General features: G+C 41.6%; 1 protein-coding gene across 10 annotated transcripts in view; it reads left to right on the top strand.

Annotated features, from left to right (window-relative positions):
* frmd4a (FERM domain containing 4A) overlaps positions 1 to 17794 on the top strand; it is a 175958-nt gene that overhangs the window by 107124 nt on the left and 51040 nt on the right. For 9 of the 10 annotated variants that reach the window (XM_017722136.2, XM_017722217.2, XM_017722050.2 and 6 more), the window contains exon 2: positions 16290 to 16355. In XM_017722136.2, coding sequence (XP_017577625.1) covers positions 16290 to 16355 — 66 coding nt within the window. Of the gene's footprint in view, positions 1 to 8064; positions 8577 to 16289; positions 16356 to 17794 lie in introns of those variants that run through there. The other variant, XM_017722292.2, reaches the window with a different exon arrangement.

Genomic DNA, 17794 nt, shown 5'->3' on the forward strand with positions numbered 1-17794 from the left:
CATTAGTCCTGAAGACGGTTCAGATTGACATCCTGCACAAAGAGATAAACTCACAATCCATGCCAGAAAGGCTTTTAAACAAAACAAGATACCTGTATGCTAGTCTGTGTTTCTGGTGGCAAATCAGGTCCAACCACAGCCTTCCAAATTCACCTGCCATAGACTAGCACAACAAAAACAACAAGACGGCCCAGAAGGGCACCACAATGAGGTAAAGGTTAGCAAAGGGTTAAGAGTAGGTGTAGCACTATTCAGCAACAGCATCTCACAAGTCAGCGGAAGTACCCGCAAACATAGCAATGCCAGCACATTTGTGTGTGACCTCTTCATGTGGCCATTTGTGTAGCGCTATTGCACTTTTCACATTCAATGCCAGAAGCAAGTATAGAATGTCATACCCACAAGAACAGCATACATTCCCACGAACTGTCAGATCGAGTTACATTTGAAAACCCAGCTGTGTGTGTGGGAGGTCCTTAATATCAAGGAGAACCTAAAGTCTCCATCAACAGCTCCATTTCAGTTTAACGCACTGCAGATGTGTGGGTGGGTGTGGGGCCAAGATTTTTTTTGTCATTTTTTATCAACAAACTCCAGAGTCTACCAGATTCCCAGGAATTCCATGAATTTCAGCTTAAGCAAAAGATGTTTTCCCGTACAATCAGAGCCAACAGTACTACAGCAAAGCATTCCCCTACCATACAGACATACAGCCTGGGAAAATGACCTGCTGACTCAGACAGAGAGAGACAGAGAGCGAGAAAGAGAAGAATGAGTTTCCAAATACTACAGAAAGGGTGAAGTTTACTGCCTGGCGTCTAATAGATAAGACATTCTTCTGCAGTGGAGCAGACCATCAGTCCCAAGAGAGAGCACTATCATATACACACACACACACACACACACACACACACACACACACTCAGCAGCGATCACATCACTTTTCATTCCATTTAAGGTCTTGCAAAACCTCTGATTCTTCTGTTACTCATCTGCACTGTCTGTGTGTGTGTGTGTGTGTGTGTGTCTGTCAGTCTGCCTGTTTTCATACATTTCAGGACAAAAATATCCTGACTTTGTAGGAATGTCAAAAAACCCTGATATATCAGGTTGAAGCAACTTATCCTGACTTTGTCTAGTGGTTTTTAAAGATTAGTTGTTTGATTTTTTTTTTTATTAAAAGGGTTAAAGTTAGGTTTTCACTTAGAAAAGTTTTGCTACATATAGATTCTTTGATGTAATACATATAAGACATATTATTATTATTATTATATAGAGGTTCTTGCACATAAAATGCATGCAGAATATTATTATTGCATACATGTACTTACCTAAATATAAGACATATGGGACATATTATTACATACAGGTACTTAAATATATAAAATATACATGGGACATTACATATATACATATTGGCGCATTCATGCAAATACCTATGTACGTATCGCAATTATTTTGTATCTTTCATCATGTGTGTATATATACAGTAGCTCACAAAAGTGAGTACACCTCTCACATTTCTGCAAATATTTTATATCTTTTCATGGAACAACACTATAGAAATGAAACTTGGATATGACTTAAAGTAGTCAGTGTACAGCTTGTATAACAGTGTAGATTTACTGTCCTCTGAAAATAACTCAACACACAGCCATTAATGTCTAAATAGTTGGCAAAACAAGTGAGTACACCTCACAGTGAACAAGTCCAAATTGTGCCCAGTTGTGTGGTTGTCCCTGGTTGTTAAGATTTACAAGGTTCCAGGTGTGAATGGGGAGCAGGCCTGTTAAATTTGGTGTTTTGGGTACAATTCGCTCATATTGGCCACTGGATATTCAACATGGATGTGTGACAAATAGAATTGTCGCTCTCCACAAAGATGGCCTAGGCTTTAAGAAGATTGCTAACACCCTGAAACTGAGCTGTAGCACGGTGGCTAAATTCATACAGCGGTTGTCCAGGACAGGTTCCACTCAGAACAGGCCTCATCAAGGTTGACCAAAGAAGTTGAGTCCATGAGTTCAGTGTCATATCTAGAGGTTGGCTTCAAAAAGTAGATGCATGAGTGCTGCCAGCATAGCTGCAGAGGTTGAAGAAGTGGGAGGTCAGCCTGTCAGTGCTTAGAACACTGCACAATGCAGCAACTCGATCTACATGGCATGAAGCTGATGCACAAGAAAGCCCGGAAACAGTTCTCTGAAGACAAGCAGTCCCAAAACATGGATTACTGGAAGTATGTCCTGTGGTCTGACAAGACCAAGAGAACTTGTTTGTCTCAGATGGTGTCTAGCATATGTGGTAAGGAGTACCAAGACAACTGTCTCTTGCCTACAGTCAAGCATGGTGGTGGTAGCATCATGGTCTGGAGCTGCATGAGTGCTGCCGGCACTGGAGAGCTGCAGTTCATTGAGGGAAACATGAATTCCAACATGTACTGTGATGTTCTGAAGCAGAGCCCGATCCCAAGGTGTGTAGGCCCCTTACAGAATTTAAATATATAAAAAAAAAATCTAAGAAAAAAAAAATATATAAATTTCTTATATAAGTTAAGAAATTAAATTATGAAATGCAATGTTGTACACATTCCGTATGTGCAGTTAGTCTGAGGTAGATAATAAATGAGAGAAAGAGAGAGAAAGATTAAGAGACGCTTAGTTCCACAACGGGGAAAATTCACCTCCACAATCTAACCCATGTGTAGAGTGAAACACCACATGCACATGGTGAACATACACACTAGGGGGCAATGAGCACACTTGCCTTGCCTGGAGCAGTGGGCAGCCCCATCCCCAGTACCTGGGGAGCAACTGCGGGTTAGGTGCCTTGCTCAAGGGCACCCCAGTCACATACTGTCAGGGTGATCAACCCGGCGACCTTCTAGTCCCAAGGCCAGATTCCCTAAACTACAGCCCATGAATGACCCCATAGCGTTTGGGAATATGAACCTATGAAAACATAAGAAACATGATTATTGCATTGTTACATATATAGACGCATATATAGGTACTTACACATTTATTAGACATATATATGACATCATGTCCTGATATTGTATAAAAACAAGTATGCATGTTTGTGTATGTGTGGCTGTGAAGCAGTTTGCACTTCCTCCCTCTTCTCTCCTCTGAGATGGATGGGCATGAGTGTGCTGCTCTGCTGCTCCGCTGACTCACACACGCTTAGACAGGTTTATGCCCCATTTGCACACACATACATTCACAGAGGATAGAACAGCAGAGAATTCATTGATTCACATAGTGCACCTTGAGTCAGCAGTCTTTTTATGTCACTCTCTCTCTCTCTGCCTCTCTCTCTCTCACTCTCTCTCCCCACCCCATGGCGGTGGTGACTAGTACACTCTGAAAAGCTTTTGTATCTGTGAATGCAATACAGAGGGACACTGGCTTTGGCTGTATTCTGCAGCATGCTACACTAAATAGAACTCTAGCCTGAGTGTGTGTGAGTGTGACCTGGTTATTGCAGCTTCAATACTGCTTTTAAATGGAGCGAGAAAGAGATAACAGGTATTAAAGAAGCATTGGCATCTATTTCACCTTTGTATATGATCTTATTAGGCATAATGTGATCTGCATACAGTTTTAATTCACACCCATAATTCATTTAATTCATAACCTGATGAACTTGCAAATCCTTGCTGTCATAAAACATTGCATCTCCTAAATAGAAACTTAGTAGAAGAACAAATGTTCTTGACATTAACGAAAGTTCATGTAATGAGATTTTATTTATTACAGATTTAAGTCATTTTGCACCATTCCTATTGGCCTATTCATGATGGACGTTTCACATATTGCGAGGGGCAACTGTCATAAACAAGTGGTTTGAAAAAATAAATACAGGGAAAACACAGTTATGAGCTTTGGATATGACAGTGATGAAACATTGTGAAATTCAGGAAACTCTACAAAAGAAATGTGTTCAGAAAGTAGCCTATTTCACTTAACCTTTTGAAAGAGCACATATTATGACAAAAGTTTTTTTCATACAGTATGTAAACAGTGGTAAAATTTTAAAAGGTCCCATCACCACCCCAGTCCATATATAGAAACTATATATGAACAATGCATTGACATACATCTACCTATTCAACCGCCACTCATTCACAATTAAGTTATAAGGAGTGTTTGAGCATGGGCTGCTTTTGAATAAAGTACAGGGCAGCCAATCAGAGCAGAAATCATTTACATACTTAAAGTCTTAAAGTCACAGGAACAAAACGCCTGTTTCATTGTAAGTGATAAAGGCAGGTTGGAAGATGGTCATGCAGAAATAAATTAGGACTGCTTTTGGTACATAATCCCACACAAACGTCACAAGTTTACATCAGGGAAAAAATTAAATTGCAAGAAAATTGTAGGACACTGAGCATCTGTCAATGCACCCAGACTTTAGACTTACTCTCATAACTACATACCTTTGGATAATAAGCCTTAAGATTAATTATTGAACAACTAAATAACACTAATAATTTATATTAGTTACTGAAAAAGCCTTACCATTAATAAGTAAAGAACAAGCCAGTTATTAGTCTCATAGTTAAAGGGGTTAATGTCCTAATTCATGTGTGTGTGTGTGTGTGTGTGTGTGTGTGTGTGTGTGTGTGTGTGTGTGTGTGTGTGTGTGTGTGTAGTTTAGGCCAGATGGGAACTGAACTATGCAGTAAAATTACAGAAGGAGAGATCTCACCCGTGTTTGAAGTGCTCACATGTGGGTGTATGTTTTTTTTCCACACACATAACTAGAAACACATTTTCTCTCACAAAAGAGAAATAGAGAGAGAGAGAGAGAGTGAGCGAGAGAGAAAGGGAGAGGTATATACATTGACTATTCCCAGTGTATTTATAGTCTCCAGACCACATTTTTACTGCATCAGAATGTGGAGACGAGTTACAGCTCTCTGTGGCCCCTCAATAACACACACACAAAAATGGGCACACAACAAAAGGAGCAAGATGAGTAATAGTTCTCTGTGGTCTAATACAATACACACCACGACCTGATGAGAATGGTCAGTCTTCATTTGCAATACCATCACCAAATCACATGTCTTGTGTCCAGTTAAATAAGGACACATTGCTACTCAATAAAATACCATATTATATTCCTACTTTCATATTGATTACATTAATAATTACAATAACAATCATGTAAAACAACATGTTATCATCTTAATGTCTCCTATGTTACATTGCACCCCAGGCCCTTCTCCCCACACCTGGTCCTGCTCACAAAGCTCAGCATATAGAATTACACATACACACAGACATTCTCCTAGTGATTTCAGAGACTGTTGGAGATCTTTGATGTGTTATGTGATTTAAAGGTTTGCAACCACCAAGACTGTCCTCGAAAACCCCCACACACTCCACGCCCACCCCACACTTGTCCCCTCCATGGCCCCTGCAGGCCTCACACCACTGCCCTTTTCAACCCACAGCATGGCTGGCGAACCCGCAGTGCAGATGGATGGGGTTGAAGGGTTGAAGGCTTCAGGGTTTGGCTGTATGAATCTCACATGTTCCATAATTGCATTTTGAACAGGGCCTCAGACACAATATACAATAACCATATTGCTGCATTTGCTAATATCTCAGGGAGTAGGATATTCTTTCATTATGAGGAAATGATGAGAACAGAGGTGATCCTTAACCATTTGAGGTTTATTTTCTGAATAAACCTCAGTCACGTCTTATTTTGTATTCACTGATTTCATAAAAAAAGGCAGCTACTAACAGGTGTGTTTAATGACTTATAGCAATACTAGCCTTGTTGCTTCAGTCAGAAATTAAAAATGCAGGCTTCAAACATTGAGCATGTCTTGGCTGATCCATTAAGTTAGGGTAAAGGGAAAATGTATACTTTAGATTTTTGGCCCAGTCATTACATTAAACCAGTGTCCTTAAATAATCTTCAAAGCATTCTGCCATTCCTAGCCTTTCTGAGGGTTTCTGTGAGGGACAGGTCTAACGGCTGAGTGCATCTTGCATCAATTAAAGGGCCAGGTCTGTTTATATCCAAATCCAGCAAAGTGGGTCACATTCTATAACCTTTTACTGCCCCCCCAGTACATACACATTTTGAACTCTACACATCATACATTTCTGTCATTCTCATCACTCCACCTTTCCTCCAGATCAGTTTAGTTTACCTTGACCCTACAACCTGTCCTGATATTCTCCCATGGAGCCACCCCTAAAAAACAACACTAGACCCCCAAACACACATACGTACAGCTCTACTAGCCTGAGGCAACAGAACAGAAATAACCAAACTCAGCAGCCAGTAACAAGAACCATATTTCCACAAGGAGACAAGGAGGAAGGGAGAGAAAAAAGAAAGAGAGAGAGAGAGAGAGAGAGAGAGAGAGAGAGAGAGAGAGTGAGATCATATTTGTCATTAAAACCAGCAGTAGATTTCTGGGAACATCTTACACTCAAGCTTAAATGTAAACTATACTCCATCTATCTTTGCATGAAGTGTATCACTCTTTCTGCTCCTGCTTCAGGCCCTTTGGCCACAGAAGAACATTAAATGACATTTTGCATTTAGCTTGGAGGGGAGGAGGGACTGGGCTTTTTGAAGTTTATTTTAGAAAGCTGCTCCTCCAATCAGAATTATGTGAGCTTGGCCGTTCCCATCCATTCCACACCGCCCCCAGTGCATCATGGGCTTCCTTGGTTGAAATGTTCAGATCCCTATGTTCTCTCTCTCTCTCTCTCTCTCTCTCTCTCTCTCTCTCCCTCCCTTTCTTAAACAACAGGCTCTTGTGACCAAGTGTTCGGACCTGGGCCCAGAGGAAGCAGCCAATAAAGCTAAAATATGTAGAATCGAGAGCAGAGATCATGAGGGACTGTTTGAATTGGACAGGCGAGTTTCCGCTGTGGCCTTGCTGCCAGAGACAGTGCTGAAGCTGACAAGCCTAACGGTTGTGACACTGGCTCACCTCACTTGGAATTCAGTTAAAACTTGCTGAAAAATAGCTGCAGTGTTTCGCATAGATCAAAGCCCCAAAGCCCTGCTCACAGAGCAGCATCAGTACCATTTTGTGTTTACTCTCTGTCACTTAATAGATGACATAAAAGGACAATTGAGGTCCATACCTCATTAATTGAAATCTGATATGAGAATCTGGTCCTATTCTGGGTTTGTTTGCCCACTGCATTTATAAGCCTGCTGTTCCATCTATTTTGGTTTCTTTGTTTGCAAAAAGCTGGACATGTTCACCAGCGTGGTTTCTGTCTCTTTATAAATATACACTATAGTAAGAACAGGGTATAAACTATATTTGGCCATAGAGGAGATTATAAATGCAAAATTCTGGGACGTGAGTTCTCGTGAGTCCTTGTCTGGTGCGGAGAGGAGCACTTGTGTATTGTTTGGCAAGGTATGTCAAAGGCTGGGTGAAGTTTAACTTGCTGGACTCAAGGCACCCACCAACATGTTTGTGCCAAATACATGCAAAGTGTAGACTTAGACAACTTGTCATGGACTAATCCAAACATTCTTGTGCCACATTCTGCAGCAAAAACATTTTCCAGTTTGACAGAGCAACAAACAACTTGCCGTGGAATTTGTAGGCTGCATTCATGTGTGGTTAAGTGACCGTTGGAGAGGGGTGTGGGTAAGTGCACAAATAAGGTCACTCAGCCTCAGTTTTAAACCGTTTTACCCCCTTGGTCAACGGGCCAAACCAAACGAGGTGGCTGAAATAGAAAGGGAGGAGTGGAAAAGGGCGTGGATAGAAGAAGAGGAGAGAGAAAGAGAGAGAGAGAGAGAGAGAGAGAGAGAGAGAGAGAGAAAACTTTCCCCACTCATGTTTTTGGCTTTTCTATGGCAAAGCCAGATGTAGGCCTGCTAGTTACTGGCCTGCTTCTTCGAGCAGCGCACACTCCCCGTCTGTACGTTCACATGACCCGGGTCTGCAGTTTACTCTCCCCGCCCTCCATCCTCCCTCGACCCCCCCCACCCCCACCCCCCCCCCCCCCCCCCCCCCCCCAAGTCTCCTTTCTCCTTTTCTCTGACTGAAAACGCCAACAACTGTAGCTGTGTGAAGGCTGCCGGGTGCTGAATGTGATTCACACAGCGGTCACCGATCTCACCCCCTGGTTGTCCTCTGATGGTGCGCTTCTCGCTTGTGCTCGTCTGTGCTCATGCTACGCGCCGGTGTCACAAAAGCGAAGGAGGAGGTGGAGGAGGAGGAGCAGGGCTGTGGAGCTGCTGAGGGGAGGGGAGCCGTCCTCCGATGAATAGCGCGGAGCTGCTCGCTGGAAGCAGGCCAACGTGCCCGGGGAAAAAAGAGCGCGTCGAGCGGCGACATGAGATGGGATGTCTTGGCACTGTTGTCAGTGAACGAGAGAAAAGCTCCGTCCCACTTCAGCCAGCGACGCCGGCCACAATGGTGCGGATGCTGTCGGTGATTTAGGCCGGGAAAACAAACCTCCGGTTTTCAGGATTCATTTCTCCCCGCGTGCGGATTAACGTTTACACAACCGAGGAGGCATATTTGACCAAGCCAGAGAAATTCATGCCTGAGGAGGCGTGATATTTTCAAGGTAAGCTTGAACACGTCCGTGTCTTAACATCAGCTCGCTTTGCTTCCATGGAATGCTAGTAGGCTAATTTGACTAGCTTTCTTTTCCTCACGGAAAGGCAGGCTAACGTTACAGCGGCGGTTTGGTCTCTGCGAGTACGAGCCCGGCTAAAATACAGGAATAGGCCATACAGAGAGTTACAACAGGAGAACATCCTGAGCTGGAGAGCAACGCTGCAGTCATAATGTATTTCATGCGGCCAGCAGAGGCAGTCAAAACTATCGCTTACCACACACTTGTGTAAACTGTCTGTGTAATGGAGCTATTAGTGATGGGAACTTCGAATCAGTTTCCCGAATCGATGCTTTAGAACTGTCCGTTTCATTGAATCGTAGCTAACAGTCCATTAATCCACACGTCAAGGAAACTTGCACAAAGGCATTTCGCAAAGAAACCATGCAGGGTACTTCGTGTGGGTTTTGTTGTGACACTGTGATGTTTAATTGCGAACGCTTATTGTTCGACATTTACTAACACAGACGTAAACACTGAAGATGCTACAAAACAGTTCGATTCAGTTGAATCGGTTCGAGCGATTTATTGAAAAGAACTGGTTGAGATGAAAGATTCGTTTACGTTTACGAATCTTCGGACCCCACTAAACTGTGTACGTTGTGCGTTAACCCTGTGTAGTTTGCTAGCAGTGGTGTGACATTCTGTGCCATAACGCTGCGGTGGTGGTTTTGGTCTTCTGACTGTCGCCTTTTGATCAGTCTAGAAACGGAGTGAGCTCGACGACCAGATGACCAGAGGAGCATCGACGCGAGGACAGGAGTTTACATCCAAACTTGTGTTGGCACATTTCCTGTTCTTGTGTGTCAATGTCTGATTCATTCACTGTGCTTTGGTTCTAAGCTAGCTAGCTGCCTGGGTACAGCACGGGCCAGAGGCATAATCAGCGAAATCTATGACCTAACATCTTAGGATAAGAGACAGGATCTGAACTGATTCGTTTATTTCCGGTCATACACAATGCATCTGTTCATGTTAGATTTCAGACACTAATGGAGCCTACACTCTTACAAAGATTGCTTTTCAAGGGTTCTTTGTTAAAGGGAATGGCTCGAACCATTGCATGGTTAAATGGTTATTTGCATGGTGAAATGGTTCTTCAGAGTGATGGAGAACGTCTTGTATATGGTTCTTCTTGAAAATGGTTCTATGTAGCACCAAAGGCAGTCTGTTGTTATGATGTCAAGCTTGTAACAATAGAATAACCCTTGCTATATAGAGCCGTCTTATTCAACACATTCTGCATTCAATGTGAAGAACCATTTCACCACCCAAAGGCATGAAATAGTTTGATATAGAGCTCATGATTCTAAATGAAACCATTCCCTGAACTCAAGAGCACAGGGAAGCTAAAGCGCAGACCTGGGTTATCTTTTTCTTATGCATTTAGACAGAAGTGCAATCTCAGCAGCTGTACAGGAATCAGGGTTCTTGTACTAGCAGGTATGTCCATTTTGTGCTGCAGTCTCGTTCCTCCTCGGCTCTGCACTGCAGGGCAGCAGTGTCAGCAGCTCAGTGCCAGCCATGCCTATTACCTGTCCTGAATACTGACACTGGCGTGGCCCACCTACTGCACGGTGCAATGAAGCAAAGATAAAAGGCCAAGTATTACTACAGATAGCATGAAAGGCAGACCAGAGTAGATGATACGTAGTTTGTATATGCTATGGTTAAGCAGGTATAGTGCAAGCAGCCATGTATGCACCTGTATGCTCACACTGCAAAGGACCCTGCTAATACAAATGTACTCATGTATGTGCTTATGTTGTACCTGCTCAATGGTACAATTTAAATAATCTGTCTTCCAGATGAGTTCTTTTGCTAAATATGCTCTTTCATGTCTAGCAAGACTCATGCCTTCCTGTCAGTGCCTTTATATATGTATGAACATAGGATGAAAGAGTTTTAAAGCATGTGTAAGCTTCTACATTAAATACCTTGGGTCTTTATATTCAGATGATCTGCAGGCCTGTTTCATGTCAGCTAAACCATACTATCCTTCTCAGTGCAGGATTTAGTGTAGTTATCCCCCAGTGATACTTTAAACAGGGCACTGAGGTCAGCATTAAATCTGTATCAGAGAGTGGGCTTATCAGTGGCTCAGATTAGGCTAAGATTACATGGACTGCAGCCTTATTTTGGCCTCTCTTGATTGCCATAGCAAATTGCTGGAATGCTCTCATTAGCTATTTGCCCTACATTTTTCATGTGTGGAAGTGATCTATTATAAAGCCCTGAGCCTACATTATTAAATGTTCAGTGTTTTTGTAATAGGCTACCAGTGAGCTGTCAATTTTCATTAGTACAGTTATACATGTTACTGTGAGCCGCCACCTGTTGCAAGAAGTAGCTCATTGCTTACAGGGCAGATCTCTGGCATTGCTTAGAACCTGAGATAAAGACATAGACCTGCTAATACATCATTCTCTGCACCTCACCAGTTTGTCTGCTGGTGCAGTGCCTCTCCCCGCCACTCAGATGCCCTGCAAAGATTACTGTCCATGCCCAGTTCTCAGCAGTTTAGATGTTGAGCCAACACTTGTGAAACAGGCCTACCACTAGAGTTTTACTGGTTCTGTTGCCAAGTTACTGTTCTCTTGTCTTTAAAGAGTTCAGGTGGATAGATGGTAGATTGTTCTGATCTCACCTCATAATTAACTTTGAGTTTTTGGGGATAATCTGGTTTTTTAAACAATGAATTAGAACTTGTTGACCCCAGGACCAAGGTTAGGCCTAGAATTTTACTTTTGAGGCTTAGAAGCTTAATGTGTGAAAGTTTACCAAAGTTCTTAAGTTCTGCAAAGCACAGCTTGCTGTCATTTATTAATTATTATGGCTTATGATGCATGTTTAATCCATCACCTGGAGCTTAATAAATAAAATGGAACAACGACCAGGCGACCTGTAGTAACATAATGTCGAGTAAATGAGAGCTGTCCTTGTGAATATCAGAGAAGGAGAGAAAATGGAAGCTATTGGGCTCCATTAAATTTCCTTTAAGCTAGTTCTTTCATTTTAAAACCCAGGATTTAGAGGCATGAAGGCTGATTTCAAACATTGGAAAGAAGCAAAAGGGACAGCTAGTCTGGCTCTCTAAGCTTCATAAACTCCAGGCTTGAGTTGTCAGAAAGTTTGGCTTGGCCTGATGAGTACAACTCAGTCCAGAATATGGTTGCAGTGTCAGCCCATGCTGCCATTTTAGTTCTCATAAATTAGTACCTTGAACTCAAAGGAAACAGCAAAAGGGGTCATGTACTCCAGGCTTTAGGAGCAAACCAATGTGTTGATGAATTGTGAACATTCTGGCTGGGTTTTGTGGGCTAATCTCAGTTTAGAGTGCCTGGTTTTCATAATGATTTGTGTGGTTCTTAAACTAGAACTAGATTGGGCAAGCCTGGATTTAAAGGACCTGTCCTGCGTCCTGCATGAAGGTGTTACTGAATGCACAGGTGTTACAGGATTAAGTTTGAGGAGTTCAGAAGAGGAGAAGAAGGGAAAGAGTGAGAAACTTTAGCATGACCAAGAGAAATTTGCCAGGTTTCTTCTCCTTGGAAAAAAACACTTCACATGTCAATAACAAACTCACACTGCACTGTTTAGGTTCTGCTGAGGGTACGCACACTCGCCCTCTCACACACAAACACACTTTTGTTTTTATACTTCGTCATAACTTCCCTTGTATATTATATATGTGTAACTATCTATATGTAATAGGAGTTTTTAACTTAAAACCCCTTTTCACTTGTGGGCTTTTGCGCAGGACATTAACAGGAAGAGTTTGTGTGTAAAAGCAAGCTGCAGTTGGAAAAAAATCATCCAGCGACCCAGTATGACTTCCGGGAGGGCTCATGTGTGAACGGAAGCTGTTACCCGCACCGAGAAAGGCAATGATGATTGAAAATTTTCTTGGTCACATTGTGTTTAATAGGACTTTCATGACAAATATAAGCATCCCAGTAAAATGCCATGTAAGGGCTTTACATTTGAGTGATGCAAAGCCTGAGCATTACTGGTAAAAGTATGTAGTAATGTACTGGGTTTTGAGTGTAAAAACACTGTATCCCTAAACATAGTCCTGGTCTTAACCTTAGTAACTAAAAATGAATTGTTTATCCATTTTAGTTTTAAAAAGGTGGCATTTGTTAGAAAAAAAAAGTTTGAAAAAAAGTTGTTTTTGTTGTAGATTGGATTTCTCTTAGAAAGTGTTGGGGTTTGTAATATTACTATCCTGCAATATCACTGGTCACACCCATCAGTGTGTAGTCTTCAGCTGTTTAGACAGACATGTTTAGACCCTGGGAGAAGAAGGAAGAAAAGAATGAAGGGATGTGTTTATGTCCTCCGATGCCCCCCTCCTCCCCCTAGTCTTCCTCAGTGTGGAGGAAACGTGAGCCGTCCTGCTTTTATCAGCCCTATTGTTTGAGTTCCTCAGGGACTGGGCTTCCTGAAGGAGGCCAGAGAGAGTGCCACATGTTTCTGAGTCTTGGCTCCACTCACTACACTCAACCACACTGAAGTGTTTAAGAAATCTCCCTCTTTTTCCTTTCCCCCTCATGCTTTTCCTTTTGAACTTGGCCTACATATGGAGAGAGTGGGAGGAAGAGAAAGAGAGAGAGAGGGAAAAGGGTTAGACGAGTGTGTGTGGCAGCGAGTGGCTCTTCGCTGATATATCCACATGAGGCATAAGAGGAAGCGGATGGGAAAGAGTGAAGAAAGACAGAAGGAACGCCATATTTCATGCTGAAAGATGAGTGAGAGGAAGATGAGGGTTTAGTGTTGCCAGAATAAAATTCACATTACAGGCTCGGCAGGGAAGAACCAATGGAATGAGTAAGAGAGAGCAGAAATGAAAACTGAAGTGACAGTATCAGCATTTGTATTTTCTGTAAGCCTAGGCCACTGTAGTGGATTTGCCTAACAAAGCAATATCATTCCAGGCCTGCGTTCTAATGACATCGCAGTGTTCCTGCCTTCAGGCTTGGTGTTTGTCACAGATGTGTGTGTCCTCTCTGCCTGGTCTCAGTAGGATGTTTACTATACTGCTTGGCACAGCAACAGAAATAAACACACATGCATATAGTATTAAGCAAATGTTTAAGGCACCGGAGAAAATAGTTTTTAAAAATAATTATTTAACTGGGCAGTTAGTGTGTATTTGGTAAAAAAATCACTAATATTAGGATGATATTGTTAATATTAAGACTATAAGTAGTTACTCTGTGTCAGTGCCATCACCTAACCATTTCCAAACTGTCCTCATGGAAGGCCAGTATTAACTGTACACAAAATGATGGTTCTTCAAGGGTTCTGTAGTAATGACAGTGGATCTGTATAGAACAATAAACACTTATATAACCCAGTGCATGATTAAAGGGTTCTTATGGTGAAATGGCTCTTCAATTTGATGGACAATGTGCTGCATTGGTCCTTTATTAAAATAGATCAGGTGTGCTGCTGATGGATTGTTATGGCTTGGGGCATCTAAGAGAACTTCAGGACTTTGGAAGTGTGTTCCGCTCACTAGCACGCAACATTTCAGCTGCTTTTTTGAAAACAGCACCTTGATAAATTATGTCACAAAATGCCTTCGTCGGTATGTTGTGGGGTATTGTCAGTACTTCTACAACACTGAACAACTGCATGATTTGGCCTAGAGAAAACCAGTCACCATAGAACCTACCTAGGAACTGGTAGCTGATTGAGTGTCAGCCAAATGGGTTGATATTTCTTCCTGTTTTTTTCTTACATAGTTTTTCATCGTCATAGTTTCATCATGGTTTTTCATGTCTAATGATGTTGAATCTTTGTCATATATAGTCATGTTTCAGTGCATAAGGCTTATGAAACCGTATGCAGTCCTATTCAGCCTACAGACAGAAAGAAGTGACAATAATTCTATGCACGTTTCTATGCTGGAACGTGCCTTGAGTCCATTCAGACCTAGTGGGAGGCTTCTAAACATGTCCACCTGAGGGAAGCAGTGTCTTGAGTTTTGCAGGGTTTTCTTTACTGTCTCCTTTTAATATTAATAATCTGCACTCGTATCTGTTTTTGAAGCTCACAGCCAGCCATGGCAGGCCTGCACAGTACAGTCAATGTATTGACAATTAAAGCCTAGTTAAGCTATGCTGGTATTCTGTGGAGGGCCTTCAATAGGACATTGGGCTAGACAAACTAACAAGAGTTTCCGTAAAGGGTGTATCTTTAAGCTTAGTTCTCAGATGGTTAGCATATAGCTTATGACTGACTACGCTAAGATTGTGAGTGAGTGTTTTATAGCTGAGTGGGCAATTGAAGGCTAGTTTCTGGGTGACTGGTCAGTAGTTAAGTTTTATTGATGGGTGTAAACTAGCCCCTCTAAACCCTGAGGGTCCAGAGTGTAGATGAGGCCAGCGGCTGCTTGAACACGCTGGGCCTGCTAAAGCCACAAACGGGTTTGTACAGCTTTTCAATGTTTGTTTGACTCAGATTGTAGACCATGGATTGTTTAAAGCCCTAGCCAGATATAGCTGTACTATATAGGGCAGTTTTATGTTTTGTGAAAATGGTGGTTTTAGAATAATAAAAATAACCTTAAAGTGAAAAGTGGAGTATTCATGTTTACCATACTCTGTGTTATGAAATCCAGAGCTATCCTGGGATGGCTGTGGCTTTGGCTGATCATGATTGCGGCTTTTCCATCTTTTGCAGTAGACGTCCACTCTAGCTCAAATGGTACAACTGCTAAGTTATATCTTATGTGATAAAACAGTGGCTGTACTTTTAATCTTTTCTTTAGGTTACTTAATACCAGTTTAGCATTATAGTGTAAAAGAGTTCTTGATCTTTTGCCTATAGGAAGATTGATCGTCTTTAATTTCAAACATATTTAAAACATTCATATATATTTGTCACATTTGTGGTCTTCTGTCTGTATAGCCTGTACCATATACTGTGTTCCTGTTGAATATGTAATGTAACTGTTGTAATATTGTAACATAGTACCACATGGGGCCACATATATTACGATTACTTTTGCGCAGTAATGCATCATGGGAGTATTGCATTGTTAAGCGTTAGGCAATATGAATCAGGCCATGCCCTGAATCCAAAACATCTTTGTGTATAACAGACAGACAGAGAGTGAGCGGTACATTTATATGTATGATTGGAGGCTGTTATGACATCACATGTTATTATTCTGTCTGTACCAGAAAGCCTGAGTAGATAATAACATGTTTTAAGTATGAATTCTTCCAAATGCGTACAATGTTCTGTATTGTATGATGAAGTGCACCAGTTATTTTTAGTGTCTATAGAAGGCCTGCGTGATTAAAAGCTAAGTGAGCTGAGAACTGAGTGAAAGGAAAGCCTGTCTACTGAGCATCAGCATCAGCACTGATGTGGGACATCATTTAATGTAGAAGAGCTCATGCTGCACAAGCGTGTGATGTGTAGTGTGAATGGGAATGAATTCTTCCACTCGAGTGGGAATCACTGCATGTGCGCATGCATGGGTGCACATACACACGTGAGTGTGTGTGTGTGTGCATGTGTGTTTGTGTAAGGAGTGCTTCTATTTCTGTCTTGTCACAATGACCCAGTATTTACAGTTAATTTCACCCTGCTGTGAATGTGCGAGGGCTAATCTCTCTGTCTCTTTCTCTCTCTTTCTCTCTTTAGATGACAGAGGGGCGGAGATGTCAGGTCCATCTCCTGGACGACAGGAAATTAGAACTGCTTGTGCAGGTGAGTCACCCGCGTCCAGCACGGTTAAAATAAACACTTAATCTGGTACTGTGGGTTTGGGGCCAGTGCTGTGTTCGGTAACATAAATACCAGCAGTGAAGACAGCACAGTCGTGCTGGGGATTCTTGTGGGGGTGCCATGGCAACTGGACCTTTTAACATCTTCATTGAATGTCTTATATTTCCACTTATGTTTTTATTCCCAATGTGATATAGTTAAAGGCATTTCTACTGATTTCTCAACACTTCTGCACAACTCAATTGGTGAAATGTAAACAAAGTAATTCAGAGAGATTTGATGTAAAATAATTAACTGTATCTAAACTTACCAACTCAGATTTCTTTATAGTGGTGGTGATAGAAACCAGGGGTGTCTACGAAGTGTCAGTGTCTACGAAGCAATTATATTGTATTTGCTATTCAGAAAGAGCTGTTTACTCTGTATGTAATGTTGATGATGGTAAAATTGTGATAAACCTGAAAAACTCATAAAACGATTGTAAAACAACATCTCAGGAATCCATGTATTATGTAATCCATGTATAATCCATGATGTAATCCCTGTCTGTGAAGTACTCGTTAGACTCTTCAGATGTCTGCTTTCTATCCCCATTACTGTGATTTATTTGTGCGATCTTTTACCAAATTTAATTCCCATTAAACTATATACTAACCACCATGATCACACATTAGAGCACCACTGGTGAGACCTAACAATAGCAAGTAAACAAACAAATAATTTAAAGCTCATTCGAGACAGATTTTGTATAGGAAACCCATTAGACTTTTTTGCACTGGGCGTCAGATCCTAATTACAGCACTTGCTATTGAGGAAATAAATGAATGCAGGCTCAGTACAGTGGTTTAACAGTGCCACATTCAAACTTGCTCTACGCTCTTGGAGTATTACACAGCAGCGTTCTGGAGGTGTGATAGCAGTGTCTGCTTTTATGATCACTATCTCAGATTTCCTCTTGCTTGTCTGAAAAGGGAAATCCTCACTACTCCTCTGAGAGTTAATTACCATCTGCTGGAGAGAGGGGGGGTTTCTTTTTATGCATGTGTGTGTGAATACTAGTGTGAATGTGTGTGTGAGAGAGAGAGAGAGAGAGAGAGAGAGAGAGGGAAAGGGAGATTAAAGTTTTTATTTCATAATCTCCTCTTGAACTCTCTGTTGCATTTTTTGTTCAATGCAGTTTGTAAGTAATTGGGCAGTGACACTGGATTTAAAACCAGACAGCGATTATGAGGATAATTCAAAGGAAAACTGAAAACTGAAGCATCTCTAGGGAAGATGCACAGCGTCTAGTGATATCCATGGAAATTACACATAGGATTACACACAAAGGATTAATACACACGTTTTTATTTAAGATCAAGTTCATTTGTTCAGTTACTTGAGTGCACTGATATGGGGCACAATGTAATTCACCCAATATA

The sequence above is a fragment of the Pygocentrus nattereri genome, chromosome 7 (genome assembly GCF_015220715.1).
Source record: "Pygocentrus nattereri isolate fPygNat1 chromosome 7, fPygNat1.pri, whole genome shotgun sequence".
In the NCBI taxonomy this organism is placed as follows: Eukaryota; Metazoa; Chordata; class Actinopteri; order Characiformes; family Serrasalmidae; genus Pygocentrus; species Pygocentrus nattereri.